This window comes from Thamnophis elegans, chromosome Z (assembly GCF_009769535.1).
Source record: "Thamnophis elegans isolate rThaEle1 chromosome Z, rThaEle1.pri, whole genome shotgun sequence".
NCBI classification, from domain to species: Eukaryota; Metazoa; Chordata; class Lepidosauria; order Squamata; family Colubridae; genus Thamnophis; species Thamnophis elegans.
The window spans coordinates 122678007-122698209 of NC_045558.1; the positions used below are offsets into that span (position 1 = coordinate 122678007).

At 43.7% G+C, this 20203-nt stretch overlaps 1 protein-coding gene across 1 annotated transcript in view; it reads right to left on the minus strand.

The window, feature by feature from the left end:
* LOC116523069 (integrin alpha-X-like) overlaps positions 1–20203 on the minus strand; it is a 57461-nt gene that overhangs the window by 5612 nt on the left and 31646 nt on the right. The window contains exons 14-25 of the mRNA XM_032238248.1: positions 19346–19549; positions 19101–19231; positions 17030–17193; positions 14908–15059; positions 11522–11647; positions 10025–10098; positions 8290–8431; positions 6966–7076; positions 4520–4602; positions 3933–4016; positions 2883–2955; positions 1105–1215 (exon numbers count right to left, since the gene is read on the minus strand). Of these exons, the coding sequence (XP_032094139.1) occupies positions 1105–1215; positions 2883–2955; positions 3933–4016; positions 4520–4602; positions 6966–7076; positions 8290–8431; positions 10025–10098; positions 11522–11647; positions 14908–15059; positions 17030–17193; positions 19101–19231; positions 19346–19549 (1455 nt within the window). The remainder of the gene's footprint in view (positions 1–1104; positions 1216–2882; positions 2956–3932; positions 4017–4519; positions 4603–6965; positions 7077–8289; positions 8432–10024; positions 10099–11521; positions 11648–14907; positions 15060–17029; positions 17194–19100; positions 19232–19345; positions 19550–20203) is intronic.

The following is a 20203-nucleotide window of genomic DNA, read 5'->3' on the forward strand; positions in this document are numbered from 1 at the left end:
AGTTATGGTTGTAAGTTGAGAACTACCTGTATTAGAAAAGTGACAGTTACCAATGTTTATGATTTTAACCAGGCCTGACTTATGTCCCTCCAATAACAACCAACCGGCTCTTCTGTCCCATCTGAGCTTCCTACCCATTGAAAAGCCCTTTCAAAGTATTTCTGCAAGTGTGGGCTTCCCCAAACTGGATGACACCATTCTCATTCAAGTGTTGTTTTAATCACACAAAAACAGACATGCATGGAATAATTTTGCTACAGGTATATATAATACAGGTAGGGCTCAACTTTCAACCACAGCTGGAACTAGAATTTCTAGTGCTAAGCCAGGTTGTTTTTAAATGAGTTACACCTAATTTTACAATCTTTTCTGCTACGGTTGTTAAGTGAATGTCATTGTCATTAAGCAAATCTGGCTTCCCCTATTCACTCTGCTTGTCAGAAGCCACCTGAGAAGATTGAAAACAGTGATCACATGACCCAGGACACTGCAAACACCCTAAGTACCTATCAATTGACAATTTTGATCCCATGACTGTGAGGAGCCTGCACCTGTTATAAATGTGAGCATTTGTTGTTTAGCTGTGGTGGGATTCAGGCAGTTCAGGCCAGTTTGGCCAAACCGGTTGTTAAATTGCAGGCTGGCCCCACCCCTTCCTGCCCCACCCCTTCCAGGAGAGCCCACACGCCCCCTTTTTGGTCCCAGGAGGCTGCAGGGAGGACTACTAGGCCCAAAATGGAGCACGGGGAGGGGGGTTTTCCAGTCCCCCCCTGTGGCCCGCTTTTTCCTCCCAGGTCTTGCAGAAGACCAAGCGCTACCTGTCACACCCTTGGCCACGCCCACCATGGCCCCACCCACCCAGCCAGTCATAAGGGCAGAGAACCAGTTATTAAATTATTTGAATCCCACCACTGGTTGTAAATCACTTTTTTCAGAGCCTTTTTGATTTTAAACAGTTACTAAACAAATGGCTGCGGAGGACTGTCTATATACTTCCAATACTAAATCTTTCCTCCAAGTTTATAGTCTTCCTCCAAACAAGCATTATTCAAATGTTCTCTCTTGCAGGCACTCTAATCAACTAGCGTTGGTGGTTCTTCTTACCTCCTCACTGTAGTAGGATGGTGTTATATTCCAAAAGAACCCATGTTTTGTCTTCAAAGGAAGTTCAAACGTTACATTAACTGCAGTGGCGTTTGAGTCCAAATTCCTCACCTGCCAGAGCATAAAAAGAAATTGAATAAATTTGGAAGAAATGGAATCAGGTAGAGACGAAGATGTTGGCAGAATGAACGTGTCAAGAAACCAAGAAGGCCTGGGACTATACCATGTGTAACCAAAAATTGTAGAGTCAACATTGCACCATTATTCCTGATAGATTTCAATATGCTTGTGGGATTGCTTCATATAGCTATTCAAGGTTTTATTTTAATTACTTTTTTTTTCCACAGAGAGAGAAATTTTCTGTCCACCCACCCCAAAAAAGACCTCTCATAAGGACCGCAGAGATCAGGGGTGTCAAATTCAAGGCCTGGGACTGGATGCGACCCGCAGGGTGTTTAGATCTGGCCTACAGGGCTGCCTCTTCCAGCAAAAATGGAGCTCGTGAGGGCCGCATGTGGGCCTCCAGAATTCCATTTTTGCTAGCAGAGGGTTGCAGGGGGCCGTCCCAGACAAAAAGGGAGCTTGCAAGGGCCCCGTGTGTGCCCCCCCAGCTCAGTTTTTGCTAGAAGAGGATTTCAGGCCATCCCAACCAAAAATGGAGCTCGGGAGCCCCTTTTTGCTGGCAGAGTGCTCGGTCCACCACAGATGCCCCCAATACGAGTGAAATCATGCTGGGCACCATGGCCACCCTGGCTCCCCGAAGTCAAACACATTCCTGATGCAGCCCTCAATGAAATCGAGTTTGACACCCCTGCCAAAGAGGGAATTATTGTAGGTAAGTATGCAAAGAAAGATAGATAACTGGAATATTGATGGGTTGAGTACAGGAGTAGATGCAGATTTATTTATTCACTTTTTAAACTGCATTTGTGAGCCACTCTAGTCACATTGCTCTGAGTGGTGAACAATAAAGCAGAAACATGGTGGAAAAATAAGATCACAAAACTACATACAAATAAAGGCAGGTAGTACTTGAGTTGCAACCGTAATGGAGGTTGCCGAATAATGGCGTAATTCCTAATGGTTCATAAAACAGTTGGTCACATGACTGACTCAATTTTATGACCTTTTTGTGACAGTCATTAAGCAAATATAGTGGTTATAAAGCGAACATCACGGCCAAGGGAATACTGGAGTTGTTAAGCAAACCCGTTGTTCACTATGAAGCGGATTTGCCAGAAACTAGAAGAAAGTGCCAGTTTTCGGCAAAACCAGCATAAAACATGGTCATGTGATTACAGGATGCGGCAAACCGCTGTAAATAACGGCGTGTCAGCAAGTGCCTGAAGTGAGGTCACATGACCATGGGTTGGGAGGTGGCCGACCAGCAGAACTTCGGATCCGGATCTTAAGTTCTCCTCTTCGAAGTTGGTCGTAACTTCAGTGGTCACTAAACAACTGGTCATAAATCAAAGGCTACCTCAACCTATGCAGATGAATGCCCACAATCAAATGGACCTAAATGCATCAAAACAAGAAGTTTTAACACTCTTTTGGAATGTGAGGACACAGTTTTTTTGAAGCCTATTCCATAATATGGGGCCACCACAAAGAAAGGCCTCTGGTTTCATTCAAGTCCCTCAGACTTCATGAGCAGGATGGGCTCTCAGCAGGCCTGCTTGAGAAGACCAGAGCAGATGGATGGAATCAATTTGGACAAGAAGGATATGGATTTAATTAATTGTTAACCAACAAGGGAAAAAAGACAAATCCATTACCTCATAGCTATGTGTAAGTACTTTCTTCACTGGATCCTGAGTAGAGAAATTGAGATATGCAGTTGATTTAAGCCTAGAAAAGAAAGGAGAGGCCTCCATTGGGATCATGAAAGAGGCAGAGTCTCACTTCTTCCCTCAACAACAACCCTGTGAAGTAGGCTGAGCTGAGAGAGAACGACTGGGCCCAAGCCACAGTAGGCTGTTATAATATGAAGTCCCTGTTGATAATCCAGAACTACTCTGGTTTGCAATAGTGGTGAATATCTGTAGCTCAGGTGTAGGATGAGGTTGAAGGTTCATTCTCCATGGGACAAACACCTCGTCAATTAAAAACCAGGATCCATGAACACCAGCTGGCAGTCAATCGCCACAATCCCAAACCCTTAATCTCCACCCACACCGACATCAAACAGCACCAGTTCAATTGTAGCAACACAAAAATCATCGGCCACACTACCACCCACCACACTAGTGAGTTCATTGAATCCTGGCACCCCACAAGCAATTCCTTCAATAGACACATCAACCTACAAAGCCTACGAACCCCTCAGAATCCAAATCAACCACACAGCCAACCAGGGACAGCACCGACCCTCAACCAAACCATGCAAACTCACCTCCCGCCAGCAGTTCACCTCCCAATGACCCTGATGTAATCTCCTTATCTCAAGACCCACCACAAGACTCACCAATGACTCACAGCTGACCCATCACAAGACCTTCACTTGACACCCCTGAAGCCCTTATCAACAGAAGAACACGGACACTGACATCCCTAAATCTGCAGAAGATGTTACCTAGCCTGGTAATGAGACGTTCTGAAACCAAACCCACAAGCTCAGAGAATGAACCTTCACCCTCGCACTACCCTGGTTCTTGGGTTGGGAAGGTGGAACTAGGGCAAAGTCAACCAGGGAGCTTCTGTGGCTGAGAATGAACTAGCATCCCAGCTCCTCCTTCAACATTTTCACCAGAAACCAGGGTTATTCCTGGGAGGTGGGCTATCGGGGAAGGAACCCCTGATAGAATAGAAAAAGGAGACAGAATTACTCTTTCACGATGATGTTGACGGGATACAAAACAGGTAGCCGTCCGGTAGCCTCATTGTTCTCCTGAATGTTGCTCTCATTCAAACTGGAAGAGACCAAAAAGGAGAAGACAGTTAGGAGAAGACAGTCAAACTTGCAGAGAGGGAAAGACCAGGGGTGGGCTTCAAAAACTTCAGCAACGGGTTCTCTGCCCGGTTGCTGGGTGGGTATGGCCATGGTGGGCATGGCCTAGTTGGCCTCCTGTACCACGGCGGGGAGTGGGGGTGTTTTCACCTTCCCCAGACTCCGGAGGCTTTCCTCAAGCCTCTGGAGAGTGAGAACTGCCTCCCCTAACCTCCCAGCCTTCCAGAACTTCCAGGAGGCCTGTTTTACCCCCTTCCCGAGCCTCTGTGCGGGCCCTGCACTTACCTCACATCCAAAACGGGCCTTGTGGAGACTCCTGGGAGTGGGGGAGGAGGGGAGAGGCCAGCCACAGGTGGGATTTGGAGGTTCTTCGAACTGGCCATAACATTAGCTACGGGTTCTCCCGAACACAGGCGAACCTGTACCAGCCCACCCATGGAGCAGACACTCTCTCGGGTTCCTTACCTGTGGGCACGGATGGTGAAGTAAACGAACTTGTCTGGCCAGGTATCACCTTTGGATGAGCGGAAGGAAACCCAGAGAAAGGCCTTCAAGAAGGAAGATCAGAGAAAGCACAGCCTATAAGAACGCCTGTTTTCCTGTTCAACCCCATTTTCTTTTTGTCAGCCCCTCCTTCAGCTAAAACAGCTTCTCCCCTCCCCCCCTACTCAACTGCAGCATCCCAAATACAGGTACTGTATTTTTCAGAGTGTAAAATGCACCAGAGTATAAGGCGCACCAAGATTTTGAAGAGGCAAATTTAAAAAAAAAGGTTTTGCACTCTGCAAACCTCCCAAAAACGGTCCATTTTTTGCGAAAACGGCCCCATTTCCCCCCCCCCAAAAGGGTATGAATAGCCCCTAGGAGGCTTGTAGAGTGTTCCGAACGGGGTTAAAAATGAGCAAAAAACAGGCATTAGGAAGCTTATAGAGTGCTCCTGGTGGCTTTGGGAGGGGGCAAAATTGAGCAAAAAACAGACTGTTTTTTGCTCATTTCTGCCCTCCCCAGCCCCCAGGAGATCTCTGAAAGCCGCCTACAGACTCTGCACAGCCATTTTGGTGAAGGGGGCGGGGTTTCAGGAGGCAGAAAATGCTGTATTCAATATATAAGACACAACCAGATTTTCAGTCTCTTTTTTGAGGGACAAAGGTGCGTCTTATACTCTGAAAAATACGGTAGTTCTCAACTTATGACCACTATTGAGCCCCAAATTCCTATTGCTGAGACATTCATTAACTGAGTTTTGCCCCTTTTTATGACCTTTCTTGCCACAGTTGTTAAGTAAATCACTCCAGTTATTAAGTTAGTATGGTAATACTGTTGTTAAATGAGTCTCTTTTCTCCATTGACTTTGCTTGTCCAAGTTTGCAGTTTTTCATTAGCTTATAATATAAAATACAAAAATACAAAAGCAAAAAGTAGGGGAAAATGGGAGGGAAAGGGAGAAGTGTAGACCAGAAAGGAAAAAAGTAAAAAAAAGTGTTGACTTCTGACTCCCTTCGGTGCAGTGGAATAAGACAGTAACATCAAACGTCACCTTTTCTACTTTTCCATCATAGTATAAACTAGCTATTTCCATAACAACAAATCTATTTAATCAGTAAAACCCAAAATCAAAGTTTCATTTTTTCCCACCTCAAGCACAAAGTCCAGAAGTGGTTTCCAAATAGAAACAAAAGTACTTATATTATTTTCTTTGATCAAAGCAGTCCATTGACTTTGCTTTTCAGAAAGTAATAAAAGGGGATCACATTATCCCAAAGACACTGCAGCCGTCATAAATAGGAGTCAGTTGCCACGTGTCTGAATTTTGATCATGTGACCAGGGAGGTGCTGCAACGGTCATAAGTGTAACAAGTGGCCATAAGTCACTTTTTTTCAGTGCTCTTGTAACTTCGAACAGTCACTCAATGAACTGTTATAACTTGAGGACTACCTGTTTTTTGGATGCTGGTTCCCATTGACTCCAAAACCTCACCACCCTGCGTTGTTCATTGTGGTGAGAACTCAAAGAGCCTAGTTTGTAAAAATGTTATGTATTTGCCTGTTTCTCTTTTGGTTATGGAATTGATTCTGTTTCCACAATCACTGGGAGGAACGAGGAATGGAACTTGCTTATTTATTTATTTGTTTGCGTATTTATTAATTAAATGTATATGTAACTTTGGACAGTGAGATGGGTAGCATATACAGCGCAAGGTTTCTAACATCCACCAGTCCCGTGACATCATCGTGGAGGAGTGGAAGAGACCACCAGTGGCAACCTATGAAACTCTGGTGAACTCTATGCACAAGAAGGTTAAGGCCGTGCTGGAAAATAATGGTGGCCACACAAAATATTAACACTTTGGTCCCCATTTGGACATTATCACTTAGGAGTGATAATGTTGCCAGCAGTTTAGACATTAATGGCTGTGTGTTGTGTTATTTTGAGGGGACAGAACATTTACACTGTTATACAAGCTGTCTACTCACTACTTTACATTGTGGCCAAGTGTCATTTCTTTAGTGTAGTCACATGGAAAGATATACTTAAATATTTACAAAATGTGAGGAGGTGCGTTCACTTCTGTGATATACTGTACATTTAATAAATAAGTGGAACATTATCTGTGCCCTGTCTCTCGATTCCTTTTCCGCTTTTCCCCTGCTGGTTTTTAAAGTTGCATTCCCATCATGGTTACATTTACAAATGTACAGAGTAGAAATCTTTTCTTTGAAAAACAAGAGAACGCTGAATTCTCTCTCTTCTCTGCACAGTAATTATATAGAACTGGGATACATAGCTAGCCTTGCTTATATTGGCGTCCTGCACACAGGAACATTTAATTTTTCACATTTTGCTTTCACACACTTTGGTTCTCACGGCTGTCCTTTGCTTCTGTGCTTGACTTCATTTCCCATGTCTTACCCGAGTGCCTGCCTTGAGAGCGGGTGGCCTGAAGTGGCAGGAGCTATGGCGTACGGAGGCATTTCCTGGGAATGCATGCATCCGACAAGCCGGGAACAGAGGCCAGTTCGACTTGAAGCAGAAAGAGAATATATATAAATATATTTAAATCAGATCATGACCAGGGAATATAAAGGAAAGTGATATACAAGAACCAGGCTATTTGCCTTTTGGCAAGCTTGTCCAGGAACCCAAAATGTCAATAGATACATACTCTCAGTTATACCTTTGCCAAAATACATTTAATGGGAATGCAAGCATAGGCTTCTTCAATAATATTTCCAAGCTATGAAACTAAAACATATGAAGAACAGTTGTTGGAATTGTGTATGCCTAGTTTAATGAAACTAGGGCTAGGGGAAACATGATAGCAGTGTTCCAATATCTCAGGGGTTGCCACAAAGAACAGGGAGTCAAGTTATTCTCCAAAGCACCTGAAGGCAGGACACGAAGCAATGGGTGGAAACTAATCAAGGAGAGAAGCAAGCTAGAACTAAGGAGAAATTCCCTGACAGTTAGAACAATTAATCAGTGAAACAACTTGCCTTCAGAAGTTGTGAATGCTCCAAAACTGCAGGTTTTTAAGAAGACACTGGACAACCATTTGTCTGAAATGGTGTAGGGTTTCCTAATAGTCTCCCATCTGGGTAAGATCTAATCTGGTTTGATGTTGCTTGACTTTTTCTAGATTGTGGGGTACTTGGTGGTCTCTGTGCATGGCTGTTTGCAGACATTTCATTACCTAACTAGGTAACATCATCAGTGCTGGTAAGTGTGGTTGTGGGTTTTTTTGCTCCCTCTTTATATATAGTGGTTGCAGAGGTGGTGTTCAGCAGGTTCTGACCAGTTCTGGAGAACCAGTAGCAGAAATTTTGAGTAGTTGGGAGATCTAGTAAATACCACCTCTGACTGGTCCCACCCCCATATATTCTCTTCCTCCCGAGTCTCAGCTAATCGGGAGGGAATGGGGATTTTATAGTATCCTTCCTCTGCCACGCCCACCATGCCACACCCATCAAGCCACACCCACAGAATCAGTAGTAAAAAAAATTAAATCCCACCACTGAGTGGTTTTATATTTTTCTTGCTAGCTGATCTTCTATGCTGAATGTACAAAGGCTGATATTATTGTAGATCTGCCAACTCAGCAAGGTCCTACCTGCCAGGTGACCCTGCTGGTGAGACCTGAATTCTGAACTACAAAACTCCAGCATCTCCACCTTAATCCCCCTATTCTTTTCCTCCCCACTATAACCTCCACCCCCAAAAAATTCATCAAACTCACATGAAGAACTGAAGCTCCCTGGAAAGATAACACTGAAGAGTAATTAAAATAAATGGCGGGCTCATATGCCAATTCTCCCAGATTTTCTAGTTTCACTGTTAAGTTCAGTATGAAATTTGGGCTCAGCTTCAGTCCTTTAGATCTGAAATACAATAATGGGAAATATTTCCTCAATGCCAAGGCCCCCTGGTGATTTCCTATCTCCTTGTCTCCACTTCTCTACATCTAGAAAATAAAAATGGTCACTAAATATATTACAAGAATTACAAGGAAATGAAGGCAACATCTTCTATCCAATGGCCTATGTTAGCAGCACACAAAAAACGGTAAAAATGGGGATTTGGTGGGCCAACCTTTACTGCAAATCACTAAACTGCCCGTCTCCAGCACAAGAGGACTGAAAGAAACAGATACAGGACAGAATCCAAGCGCTGCATCTCAGACCCATTATATAAAGGGATTGGTGGAAGAAACAACTTTCACAGTTCTGGTATTTTATATATGACTAGCTGGAAACCCGTGCTTCACTTTGAAATTATATGATTGGCCGAGGTGGTGTACTGCCGGTTTGGACTGGTTCATCCGAACCGGTAGTGGAAATGGCAGTTGGCCCCGCCCACTTGCCCCAGGTCTACCGCATACCATTTAGGCCCATTATTTTAGGAAAAGGGCATGTGCGGATGGCAGAGCACGCTCATGCTCACATTTGCGAACCGGTAGAGAAGGTAAGTAAATATCACCCCTGGTGACTGGGCTTGATACATTGACACTTAAAGCTTGAAAATTAATGTAAAATGTGTAACACCTTAGCATCAGAGCGTGTTAATATAAGGCAACTGGCAGTTGGAACAGAGTTCTTTTCAGGTGGGGAGGGGGAGTAGAATGTCTGAACTCCCAGCCCACAGACCAGTTGAATCTTGCGCTGGCCATGCCCACTCCTGATTTAGCGAAGGGGTAGTATCAGAGCATGTTAATATAAGGCAACTGGCAGTTGGAACAGAGTTCTTTTCATATGGGGAGGGGTATGTATGTATGTGTGTGTGTGTGTATGTATGTATGTATGTATATATGTATGTATGTATGTATGTATGTTTGTTTTGGCCCAGCAGGAGCCGTTGGAGCTGCAAATAGACTCCAATAGCGAGGGACCCTATGAGTCGGCTCTGGAGGATGTGGAGGACCCTGGACAGGGTTCAGACTCCGAGCAGGGACCAGAGAGGCTGATTGGCCACCAGGAGGTGCCTGAGGCATGGAGCAGCGGTGAAAGCCAAAGAGAGTTTGTCCCTGACATCAGGCCCTGGAGCAGTGGGGAGGAGCTAAGGGAGTTGGTCCCGGACACCAGGCAAAGAGAGGCAGATAAGCGCCGACAACAACTACGGAGATACAGAAGATAATTGGGGCCAGGTGGTTGTGATTAGGCTCCTCCCAAGAGAGTATATAAGTAGAGACTTTGGGAGGAGGCTGTTTGCAGGACACAACTATTATACTTAAGCTGGAGAAGCTCTTGTGTGTATTTCTTATTTGTGGAAGTCTGGGTTGCTGCCAAAGTCTTGTCAGTGTGTTAATTTACTGTGAATAAATTGTCTAGCAGTAATCTTGTGTCGGCGTGGGGTCAGAATATGTGTGTGTGTGTGTGTGTGTGTGTGTGTGTGTATGTATATGTATATGTATATGTATATGTATATGTATATGTATATGTATATGTATATGTATATGTACACCATACATTACTCACCCTGAGAAGTGAAAAGATACAGAAAGATCAGGCACACAAATTCCATCCTGACCGCAGTCTTTCTGGAAAGGAACCTATTAAAATACGAGATAAACAGCGATGGGGTAAGTAACATGGACTAATGAACAGAAGGCGCTTTCTTAAGGAGGGCATAGATGAAGCAGGCAAAGGCATAAATTAATGTACAGATGGATAGAATCAAAGATCTTACATGGGATAATGTGTTCACGAGTTCCTCAAGCATCTACATATACTAAATGTTTATCTGTTGTCTATTTTATATTCTTCAGTTGCATTATAATGCCACAATGTTTGAACTGGGTACCTTGCTAACTTTATTGGGTAAACTTGCTAACTTAAAAGAACCCAATTATCCATTACTCCTGCATAATTGAAATGTCCATGATGTTCAGATCAGCTTGAATTAAAAGTTATGGCTGCTGAAGGGTCCCTGTGGTTATAGGACTGCAAATTTTGACATTCCCTACCAGCTTCCTACAAGAAAAATACCGGTAGTTGGGGAAGCCAGCAGGAAGTCAGAAGTTGCTTTCATTCTCTCTGGGTTTTTTTGCCCGCCTGTAATCTTCCTGTTTAGGTAAGTAAATATTGACATTAGTGAAGTTTGTTTATCATTACAATCATTTTTCTATTGATGATGTTTACTCTTCTTAGATAATCATTAGGTAACTATCAGTAAGGGGTGGGGTGGGGGAATTTTGGTCAGTTTAAAATTGAATGTTTGTTCACATTACCTTTCGCTCAAAGGATGACCCAATGGGTCACAGGATTGTCTAGTTTTACTTCTTTAGGAGGATGGGCTTTCCAGTTTTCTCATTATGAAATCTGTATGACAGCTATCCTCTATGTCAGTGTTTTTCACCCTTGGCAACTTTAAGATGCTGGCTGTGGAATTCTGGGAGTTGATGTCTGCCCATTTTAAAGTTGTCAAGATTAAGAAAGCTGTTTTATGGAGGCAAGGAGAATCCATTCGATCACACAATCATAACCAGTGACTTCAATTTCAATTTAGCCAGGTTATAACATACCAAAACCTTTCACACTGGTGAAATCCCTTCATAACAAATATGCCAGCTGCAAAATATGTCATCTGACAGATTACCTTATAGTCATTAACTCAACTCAGGTGGAGAGAGATTTAATAGAAACATTTTAAACTTTCTGTATTAGTGAACTCTATAAATGAGACTGGGGACATCCTACTATAATTCCAATATTCTGTATTTATCCGAGACCCCACTGAAAACTCCTTGGTGATATCTGTAGTTCTTGTTTCCTCAGTTTAGCAATCTCTGTGGGACGTGGCTACACAGGCTCACATGAGTGGAATTATGTATGCATGTGGCGATGTACATACTGGCTGGCTACTCACGTGACCCAATGGCAATTAGCTTATGGCCCAGTAGTGGGTCCCGGTCCACAGGTTGGGGAAACCTGTTCTAGATAAAGGAAGTGCTAAAACAGACTGCAGAAAAATACCTCAATGTCAGTGGAGGTTTTTGTCTCAGGGTGAAGGACGGGTTGCAGATTGTTGTTATCTGGTTGCTCCTGAACTGAGAACTTTGTCCACAGCACAACTGGAGAGAAGGAGTCATCAAGGCAGGCCTGGGGCCAATTAAGAAAAAGATTCTGGAGATCAGGCATTTCTATCCAGATCAGTACATTTCTCCTTTCAGTGTTATAATTCTTACAGCTGCAGTCCTCACAGCAGGAGCTCCAAAGGTATACATTCCTCAATTTCTCACCAAACCATTTGAAGCCAACCTACTTTGACATCTAATCACTCTGAAATGCTAAGAACACCACAAACAGATAATCAGCTGGAAAGCACAAAAGAAATCTTTATTTAATCATGTGATTATCTGATCCCAGAGCAACAAAATCCCATTCATTCCCATAAGCCCCAAACTGGAAATCAAATTAAGATCCCAAAGTTAAAATCAAATAAATGTCTAGCATCACCTCGCTACCCACAGGTTTAGTACATCATGTATTCATTTCGGTGAAAATATCTGAGTTCTTGATAGGAGTGGAAGTTTACCAGCTGTATCGCTGCCATTCCTCTACTGCATTTAAAAGTCCCTTCAAGCTATAAAGCTGAAACAATTGCATGGTTAGCATTTCTGCATGATCTTCTTGTCCTAATAGCTGCAATCAAGAGTAGATTGCCAGAGTAGAGAAGGAACATACAAATGGTCCTTGACTTATGACCAGTCACATAGCCATCTTTTCAAAGTTTCAATGGACTCAGATTTATAGGTTATAGGTTTATTTCATTTCTATGCCACCCTATTCCCGGAGGGACTCAGGGCGGCTAACAATCCCGGGGGGGGGGGGGGGGGTAGTACAGACAAGGCAACACAACAAGCAGATACAGAGAAAACAATTTTTAAAAAAACAATCAACAGTCACACAATTCGAGCGGGGAAGGGAACTCGTCAACCCCAGGCCTGCTGGAATAGCCAGGTTTTAACGGCTTTACGGAAAGCCTGGAAGGGAGGTGAGGGTCCGAATCTCTGCGGGGAGTTCGTTCCAGAGGGCCGGAGCAGCCACAGAGAAGGCCCTCCTCTGGGTAGTCGCCAATCGACATTGGCCGGTAGATGGAATCCGGTGGAGGCCTAATCTGTGGGATCTGATGGGTCTTTGGGAGGTAATTGGCAGCAGGCGGTCTCTCAAGTACCCAGGTCCAATACCATGAAGGGCTTTATAAGTGACGACTAGCACCTTGAAGCGTATCCAGAGACTGATAGGCAGCCAGTGCAGCTCGCGGAGGATAGGTGTAACGTGGGTGTACCGAGGTGCACCCACAATCGCTCGCGCAGCTGCATTCTGGACGAGCTGAAGTCTCCGAATGCTCTTCAAGGGCTGCCCCATGTAGAGCGCATTGCAGTAGTCCAGTCTTGAGGTCAGAAGGGCATTGGATTTAAAGTTCTGATGGCCAGCTCTTCCTCAAAGTCATGTGATTGCATTTTCAGTGCTCAGCAACTGGCTTACATTTATGATCACTTGCAGTGTCCAGCAGTACATAAACACATTTTACTACTACTAATGCCAGAAACCGGCGTTTACTTCTGATTTGTAGCAAAGACCGTCCATTGCGGAGAATGGATTTGCTTAACAGCTGCCACAAAAAAAAAAGCCATAAAATTGGTGCGGTCACATGGTGATCCACTTAATGACTGGCGCAACTTTGACCGCAATTCCAGGATCAATTGCAGTTGTAAATCAAGAGCTACCTGTAGATCCTTTGAAACGCCAGTACAGGTAGTCCTCGAGCTATGACCGCAATTAAGCCCAAAATTTATGTTGCTAAGTGAAACATTTGTTAAGTGAGTTTTGTGACTCACTGCCGTTGTTAAATTAGTAACATGGATGTTAAGTGAATCTGGTTTCCCCATTGACTTTGCTGGCCAGAAGGCCACAAAAGGGGATCACATGACCCGGGGACACTGCAACCGTCATAAATGTGAATCCGTTGTCAAGTATCCGAATGTAAATCATGTGACCATGGGGATGCTGCAATGGTCGTAAGTGTGAAAAATGGTCATAAGTCACTTTTTTCAGTGCCGTTGTAACTTTGAACTGTCACTAAGTGAACTGTTGTAAGTTGAGGACTACCTGTAGGCAGAAAATTTTGCCACTGGGAAAATGAGCTGTCCATCAGCTTACAGAAACTGGCACAAATCACAGATTCAAGTTTTTCTTTAAATTCCAATAAGTTGGTAGAAGGCCAGAAATCAATGGGCATCACTCCTCACGTGAATCAGTGCAAAAGCAGGGATAGGCTTCAAAAATTTTAGCAAGGGATTCTCCCCCCAATTGCTGGGTGGGCGTGGCCTACTTGGTCTCCTGCACCATGGGGGAGGGATTGCCCTCTCCAGGGTCCGGAGGCTTTCCTTGAGCATCTGGGAGGGCAAAAATGGCCTCTTCCGGGCTCCAGAGGCTGTCTGGAGGCTGGAAATGGGCATGTTTCCGGCCTTCTGGAACTTCCGGGAGTCTTGTTTTTCGCCCCCGAGCCTCTGTGCGGGCCCTGTACTTACCTGCATCTAAAACGGGCCGTGCGGGGACTCCAGGGAAGGGAGAGGTGGGCAGGGTCATGGGTGGGATTTGTGGGTTCTCCAAACTAGGCAGATTCTTAGCTAGAGGTTCTCCTGAACCTGTGCGAACCCGCAGCAGCTCACCTCTGTGCAAAAGCAATCACAGGCTTCCTCAACCAGGGGCTAAAGGGATATGCATAATATCTAAGAGGGAAGGGGGAACCATAAGTTTATAACTACCTATTAAAAAGAAGGTCAGAAGGCATTATACTGGCAGTTCTTAACTTACAACCACAACTGAATCCAACATTTTTGTTGCTAAGCAAGACAGTTGTCCCAAAGGTGCTTTTTCAAGGGGCAACTGGACTTTCTCTTTTTTTTCTTTGAAGATGTTTTGCTTTTTATTCAAGAAGCTTCTTCAGCTCTGATAGGATGGTAGGGAATGGAAGGAATTATATTCCTTGCATTATATTATATTATATTCCTTTGCATTTTTTTAAAGTCACTGAAGCTACTTGGAGGTTTATTTGTGTCCTCCGGGTCACCGGAGTCATTTTCTCTACCTCCTTTTTTTCTTGTAATTTATCTTTTACTCTATGAAGTTTTTATTTTTAAAAAGGATAGTTTAAAAGTATCTTTCAATCATTAACAGTGGGGGGGGGGGTGTGTGTGTGCTCAGGATTCACATCACAAGTTCTGTGATTTGTCCAAAGAAGCCAGGAAGTTAAAATGACTGAAATGTAATTTGTAATACCCTTGATGCTGCCCTCTTAAGGGACCCAACCATTCCCTTCTGGGCAGTTTGGATAAAAGCATAATGGTACCTACCTGAGCCCACAGAGTCTTGTTGATGCAAATGGGCATAACTCCAAGTTGGAGAGAATCTGAAAAACTGGGTGACTCATTCTCTAGCATCAGGCGTGGTAAGGCCTGTTTAACATCAACACGGAGGCTGAAGTTGATTATGGGTCTCAAGGAAGCTTGTTAAAAAAAAGAATGAAGGGGAAGACAGAAGGGGAAAAAAACTGAATACAATGAGCGTTAACTGAAAGAACAAGTGAATTAGCATCAGTGGTGGGATTGAAAAGTTTCAACAGTAGGTTCTTTGCCCAGTTGCTGAGTGGGCGTGGCCATGGGGGTGTGGCCTAGTCAGCTTCCTGCACCACGGTGGCATGGGGGCGTTTTTGCCTTCCCCAGGCTCCGGAGGCTTTCCTCGAGCCTCTGGGAGGGTGAAAATGGCCTCCCCCGGGTTCCGAAGGCCCTCTGGAGTCCGGAAACGGAGCCATTTCCGGACTTCCGGTACTTCCGGTAGGCCTGTTTTTCGCTCTCCCCAAGTTCCGGAGAACGTTCGGGAGGCCCACTTCTTGCCCTCCAAGAGTCTCCTTATGGCCCCTGCACTTACGTGGCATGATGAACGGGCTGCATGGAAACTCCTGGGAGAAGAGTGGCAGGGTGGGTGGGGCTAGACAGTCCTTGTAGCTACCAGTTCAGTGAACCAGATTAAAATTAACTTCTGGTTACCCAAACCGATCTGAACTGGCTGAATCCCACCCCTGGTTAGCATGCAGAGATTTTTTTTTTTAAATAACATGGGAATATATTGCTATTTATAATTGTCTTACAGCAGTGTTTTTCAAACTTGGCACCTTCAACTCCTATATTTCCACAGCCAGCATCAACTCCCAGAATTCCTCAGCCACCATGTCCACACATCTTAAGATAACCTTTGCTGTCATTTTTACTGTGAGCACACTGGCTAATATTAAAAATGAGATTCTGTTTCCTGCATATATAATTATCCTAAAAATACGAGTTCCAGGTGTATTTATAAAAGAAGAAACAGACATTGTGATCCCTGGAACTTTAAAATATATTGCTTACTTAGGTTTTGTTAGCTAACATCGTCAGAGTGTAAAAACCATTAAAGAGATACCTGCCTTTATACACTATTAATCAATTTGGCCATTGTGTGCGTAATAGGCCCATCTACCCATCTCCCACCTATAATTAGCTTTGTTGTTTTTACATCAGACATGTTAATCGATGCTCCTATTCTTTCCTCTCCTATCAAGCACAGCTTGGGCTGCTCATACATACACACACAAACACACTACATTGTATTGAAATTGTATCTTTACAGATGTTCTAGAACTCAAATGAACAAGTATTAAACACAGTTCTGTGAAAGGATATTTCCTAGCAAGGACAGCTATGAAACACAGATTAGGGCCTGCTCCCACATACTGGGTTTTGGACCAGGGGGCAATTTTCAAATGGGTCTCTCCTGTAAATCTTAATGACTAGATGAGTACAAAATAGGCAGTGCCTTAAATAGCCAGGCCCTAACCATGAAGGACTTTAAATATTAATGATAATATCTTATATTGTATTATGGAAACTCTGATTTCTAGTCCTTCTTCAGACACAAAACCAGCTAAGTGGCTTTGCATCAATCTCTTTATCTCAGCCCAACCCACCTCACAGGGTTGTTGTGGGGAAGTTAGTAGTAAGATGTGATGGCTATGGCTTACAGAAGGAGTATTAACTATGTTTCCCCGAAAATAAGACAGGGTCTTATATTATTTTTTGCTTCGAAAGATGCAGGGTTTATTTGGGGGAAATACAGTACTAAAATGCGTCTTGTCTGACTGACGATCTCAACTGGGGCTTATTTTGGGGGTATGGCTTATATTATAAGCATCCTGAAAAATCATGCTAGGGCTTATTTTCCAGTTGGGTCTTATTTTCAGGGAAACTGCCACCTTGAGTTATTTATACAAATAATTAAGGTGGGATGCAAATAAATCAGTTGATGAGAAACAGAATGGCAAACGAAAAGAGTGGTTGCAAAGTAAATTATCATCACTTAAGACACAAGGGAAAGAGGAGCATCCTAAAACCTAAAACATTAAGATTATTAAGCAAAAGAACAATCACGCTGAGATGTTACCAGAGCTCCATTTCGTGCTGAGAAGATTTAAGGTGAAGCAAAGACTGACTTGCCCACGAGAATCAATTCTTGAAATCTTTCTGCTTCCACACTCCGGATCACCCAGAGGGATTGAATCCGGGGTAAATTTCAATGAAGTAAGGACAGTGAAAACAGGCCGGGATCTGGAAAGCAAAAGAAAGGTGTTATGATTTTTCCTAACCAACTGCTTTTCAAAGTACAGAGATCTCTAATAAAGCTTGGTCTTAGCATTTCACAACCTCCATCTATCTCTATGCAACATGCAGCACAATTCCTCTTTTAGCATTAACAAGAGCAAAGTCTCTTTTGAGTCAAGTTTAGCTTCTGGTGATTTTGTGGACTCATTCATGTTGTAATATTCTTGGCAGCAGGAAGTGATCTGCTATTGCCTCCTTCTACGTTGTCTACTCTATAGCCTTGGTCTCCATCCTGGTAGTTTCCCATACAATTAATAGCCAGCCCTGCTTAGCTTCCTAAACCAGACAAGATTGGCTAGAAGCTATCAGCTGCTGTGATTCTACAACCAACAATTGGAGATAACAACCAACTCAGTTCACACTGTAGGTTCCAAGTCAATGTCAAACTACCACTGTGCCAAGGGCCAAGCCAAGCCAAGCTCCCAAAAATATTTTTTAAATTACTTTTATTGATTTTATCCCACTCTCCGGATCATTTTACATAAGGTGTAAAGGTAAAGGTTCTCCCACACATGCATGCTAGTTGTTTCTGGCTCTAGGGGGCGGTGCTCATCTCCGTTTCTAAACCAAAGAGCCAGCCCTGTCCAAAGACATCTCTGTGGTATTGTGGCCGCCCTGACTAAACGTCGAAGGCATATGGAACACTGTTACATTAAAGGTGATCTCTAATTTTCTACTTGCATTTTTTACATGCTTTCGAACTGCTGGTTTAGCAGAAGCTGGGACAAATAATGGGAGCTCACTCTGTTACGTGGCGCTAGGGATTGGAACCGCTCAGCTGTCGACCTTCTGATCGACAAGCTCAGTGTCTTAGCCACTGAGTCACCACGTCCAACACACACAAAGATAGATAGATAGATAGATAGATAGATAGATAGATAGATAGATAGATAGATAGATAGATAGATAGATAGATAGATAGATAGATAGATAGATAGATAGATAGATGAGAGAGATAAGCTGATGGATATTTTATTAAATCCTTTTGTGTCCAACCACATAATAAAGAATATTCTATTCTTGTCAACCATCCCACTGCATTAGACAGCAAAAGAAACCCCTGGGACATTTTTTCTCCAACAGTATAACTTTACTGAAAAGCCATCTGGGTACAGAAGTAGATAAGCCAGTTCTGACATTTTCACGCATCAACAGTATAGGAAATCTTTTCCTTCCTACGCTTCCCATGTCCCATTGTCCACCAGTCCAGTTGCACTTGATTTATTTTGGAAATGTCCTGTCTGCCTCGGACATTCCCATTCGATAACCTCGGGATTTCACACTTTCAGGCAGCACACTTGCATTCCAGAGTTCCCTCCCAAACCTCCCTTAAATTCCAGTACCTTCCCTCTTACTATTGTCTGGTTGCAAGCAGGCTGCATAGCGAGTCCACCAGGACTATATTATGCTATTCTATGCTATGCTATGCTATGCTATGCTATGCTATGCTATACACCATACCATACCATACCATGCCATGCTCTATATTCTACCCTACTCTACTCTATTCCATTCTATTCCTAGTCTAGTCTAATCTACCCTACCCTACCCTATTATTATTAGTGAACTTTGCACACACATCCAATACCATGAGGCTTAATGCATTTACTAATTTTCACAAGGGACCACATGAGAAATTGGGACTGTTGTGGAGGGCCGAACCAATAGGGCTGTGAAAGTGCTTAGGTATACACACATGCAGATAAGATGGGGGGGGGGGGATTAGCAATTACCTTCAAAACAAAACCAATTTTTGCAGGTCAGACAGGAACAGCCAAAGGGCTGGATGTGGCCTGGGGCCCATAAAATGCCCAGGTCTGGTTCATGCCCATTACCACCCCATCCATTCCTACCGAAGCACCACTGCACTTCCAAGAGCTCCAATAGCTAAGTCAGTCAGCTCATCCCTGCTGAGATCCAACCTTCCCTGAATGGATTGTCCAAAAAACTGGAGCCCGGGAGAAACAGAGGAGGCCGAAATCCGCTGTGAGGAAGAAGGAAGTAAAAAAGTGATCATTAAGGCTGGAGCACATCAACTCAGGTAGAGAAGCTTCAATTGGCTATTCTTACCTTCCTTATTTTTGACATTTGGACTTACCTGGCTGTGTACTTCCTTCAGTCGGTCTGTTTCACCCAGGAAGATATAAATGGCCCCCCGATTTTCATCTTCCATCGGGGCTCCTATGGCCACATCTGTAAGGCCATCCCCACTGATATCTCCTAATGCAGAGAGAGCTGCCCCAAAATGGCCTAGTCCATTACCTGGGATTCCATGCAACGTTTGAAGGTGAACAAGCTCACCCTGGAATGAAACATGTGAGTTACATTAGTTAGTGTAGTTTTACTTGCCTGCAGGTTGTGAATGCTTCAACACTGGAAGTTTTTAAGAAGAGATTGGACAAACATTTGTCTGAAGTGGTATAGAGTTCCTGCTTGAGCAGGGGGTTGGAATAGAAGACCTCCAAGGTCCCTTCCAACTTTTGTTATTCTGTTTCAGGGCTACCTGTGGACATACTGAAGACAATATCAAGGCTATCTCTCTCTCTCTCTCTCTCTCTCTCTCTCTCTCTCTCTCTCTCTCTCCCTCCCTCCCTCCCTCCCTCCCTCCCTCCCTCCCTCTCTCCACACACACACACATTACATATACATACATACGTGTGTATGTGTGTCAAAAGTCAGAGACAGAGAGAGAGAATAGAATTATATTATATTCTACTTTGCTGCTTATCAACCACTTTCAAGGGACCTCATCCAGTTGATGTAATGAAAATGAAAAACAACCATACATTTCTATATTTAAACACTCGTATAAAGTGTGATTGCAAGCCAAATCAACTGCGGAAGTTGGATTGACTTACACACTGCATGATTCACTGAACAGCCATGACAGAAGAGGTTATGGAATCTTGTCTAGTCCAGTGACATCTTGCTTAACAACTGCATCACTTAGTGACCA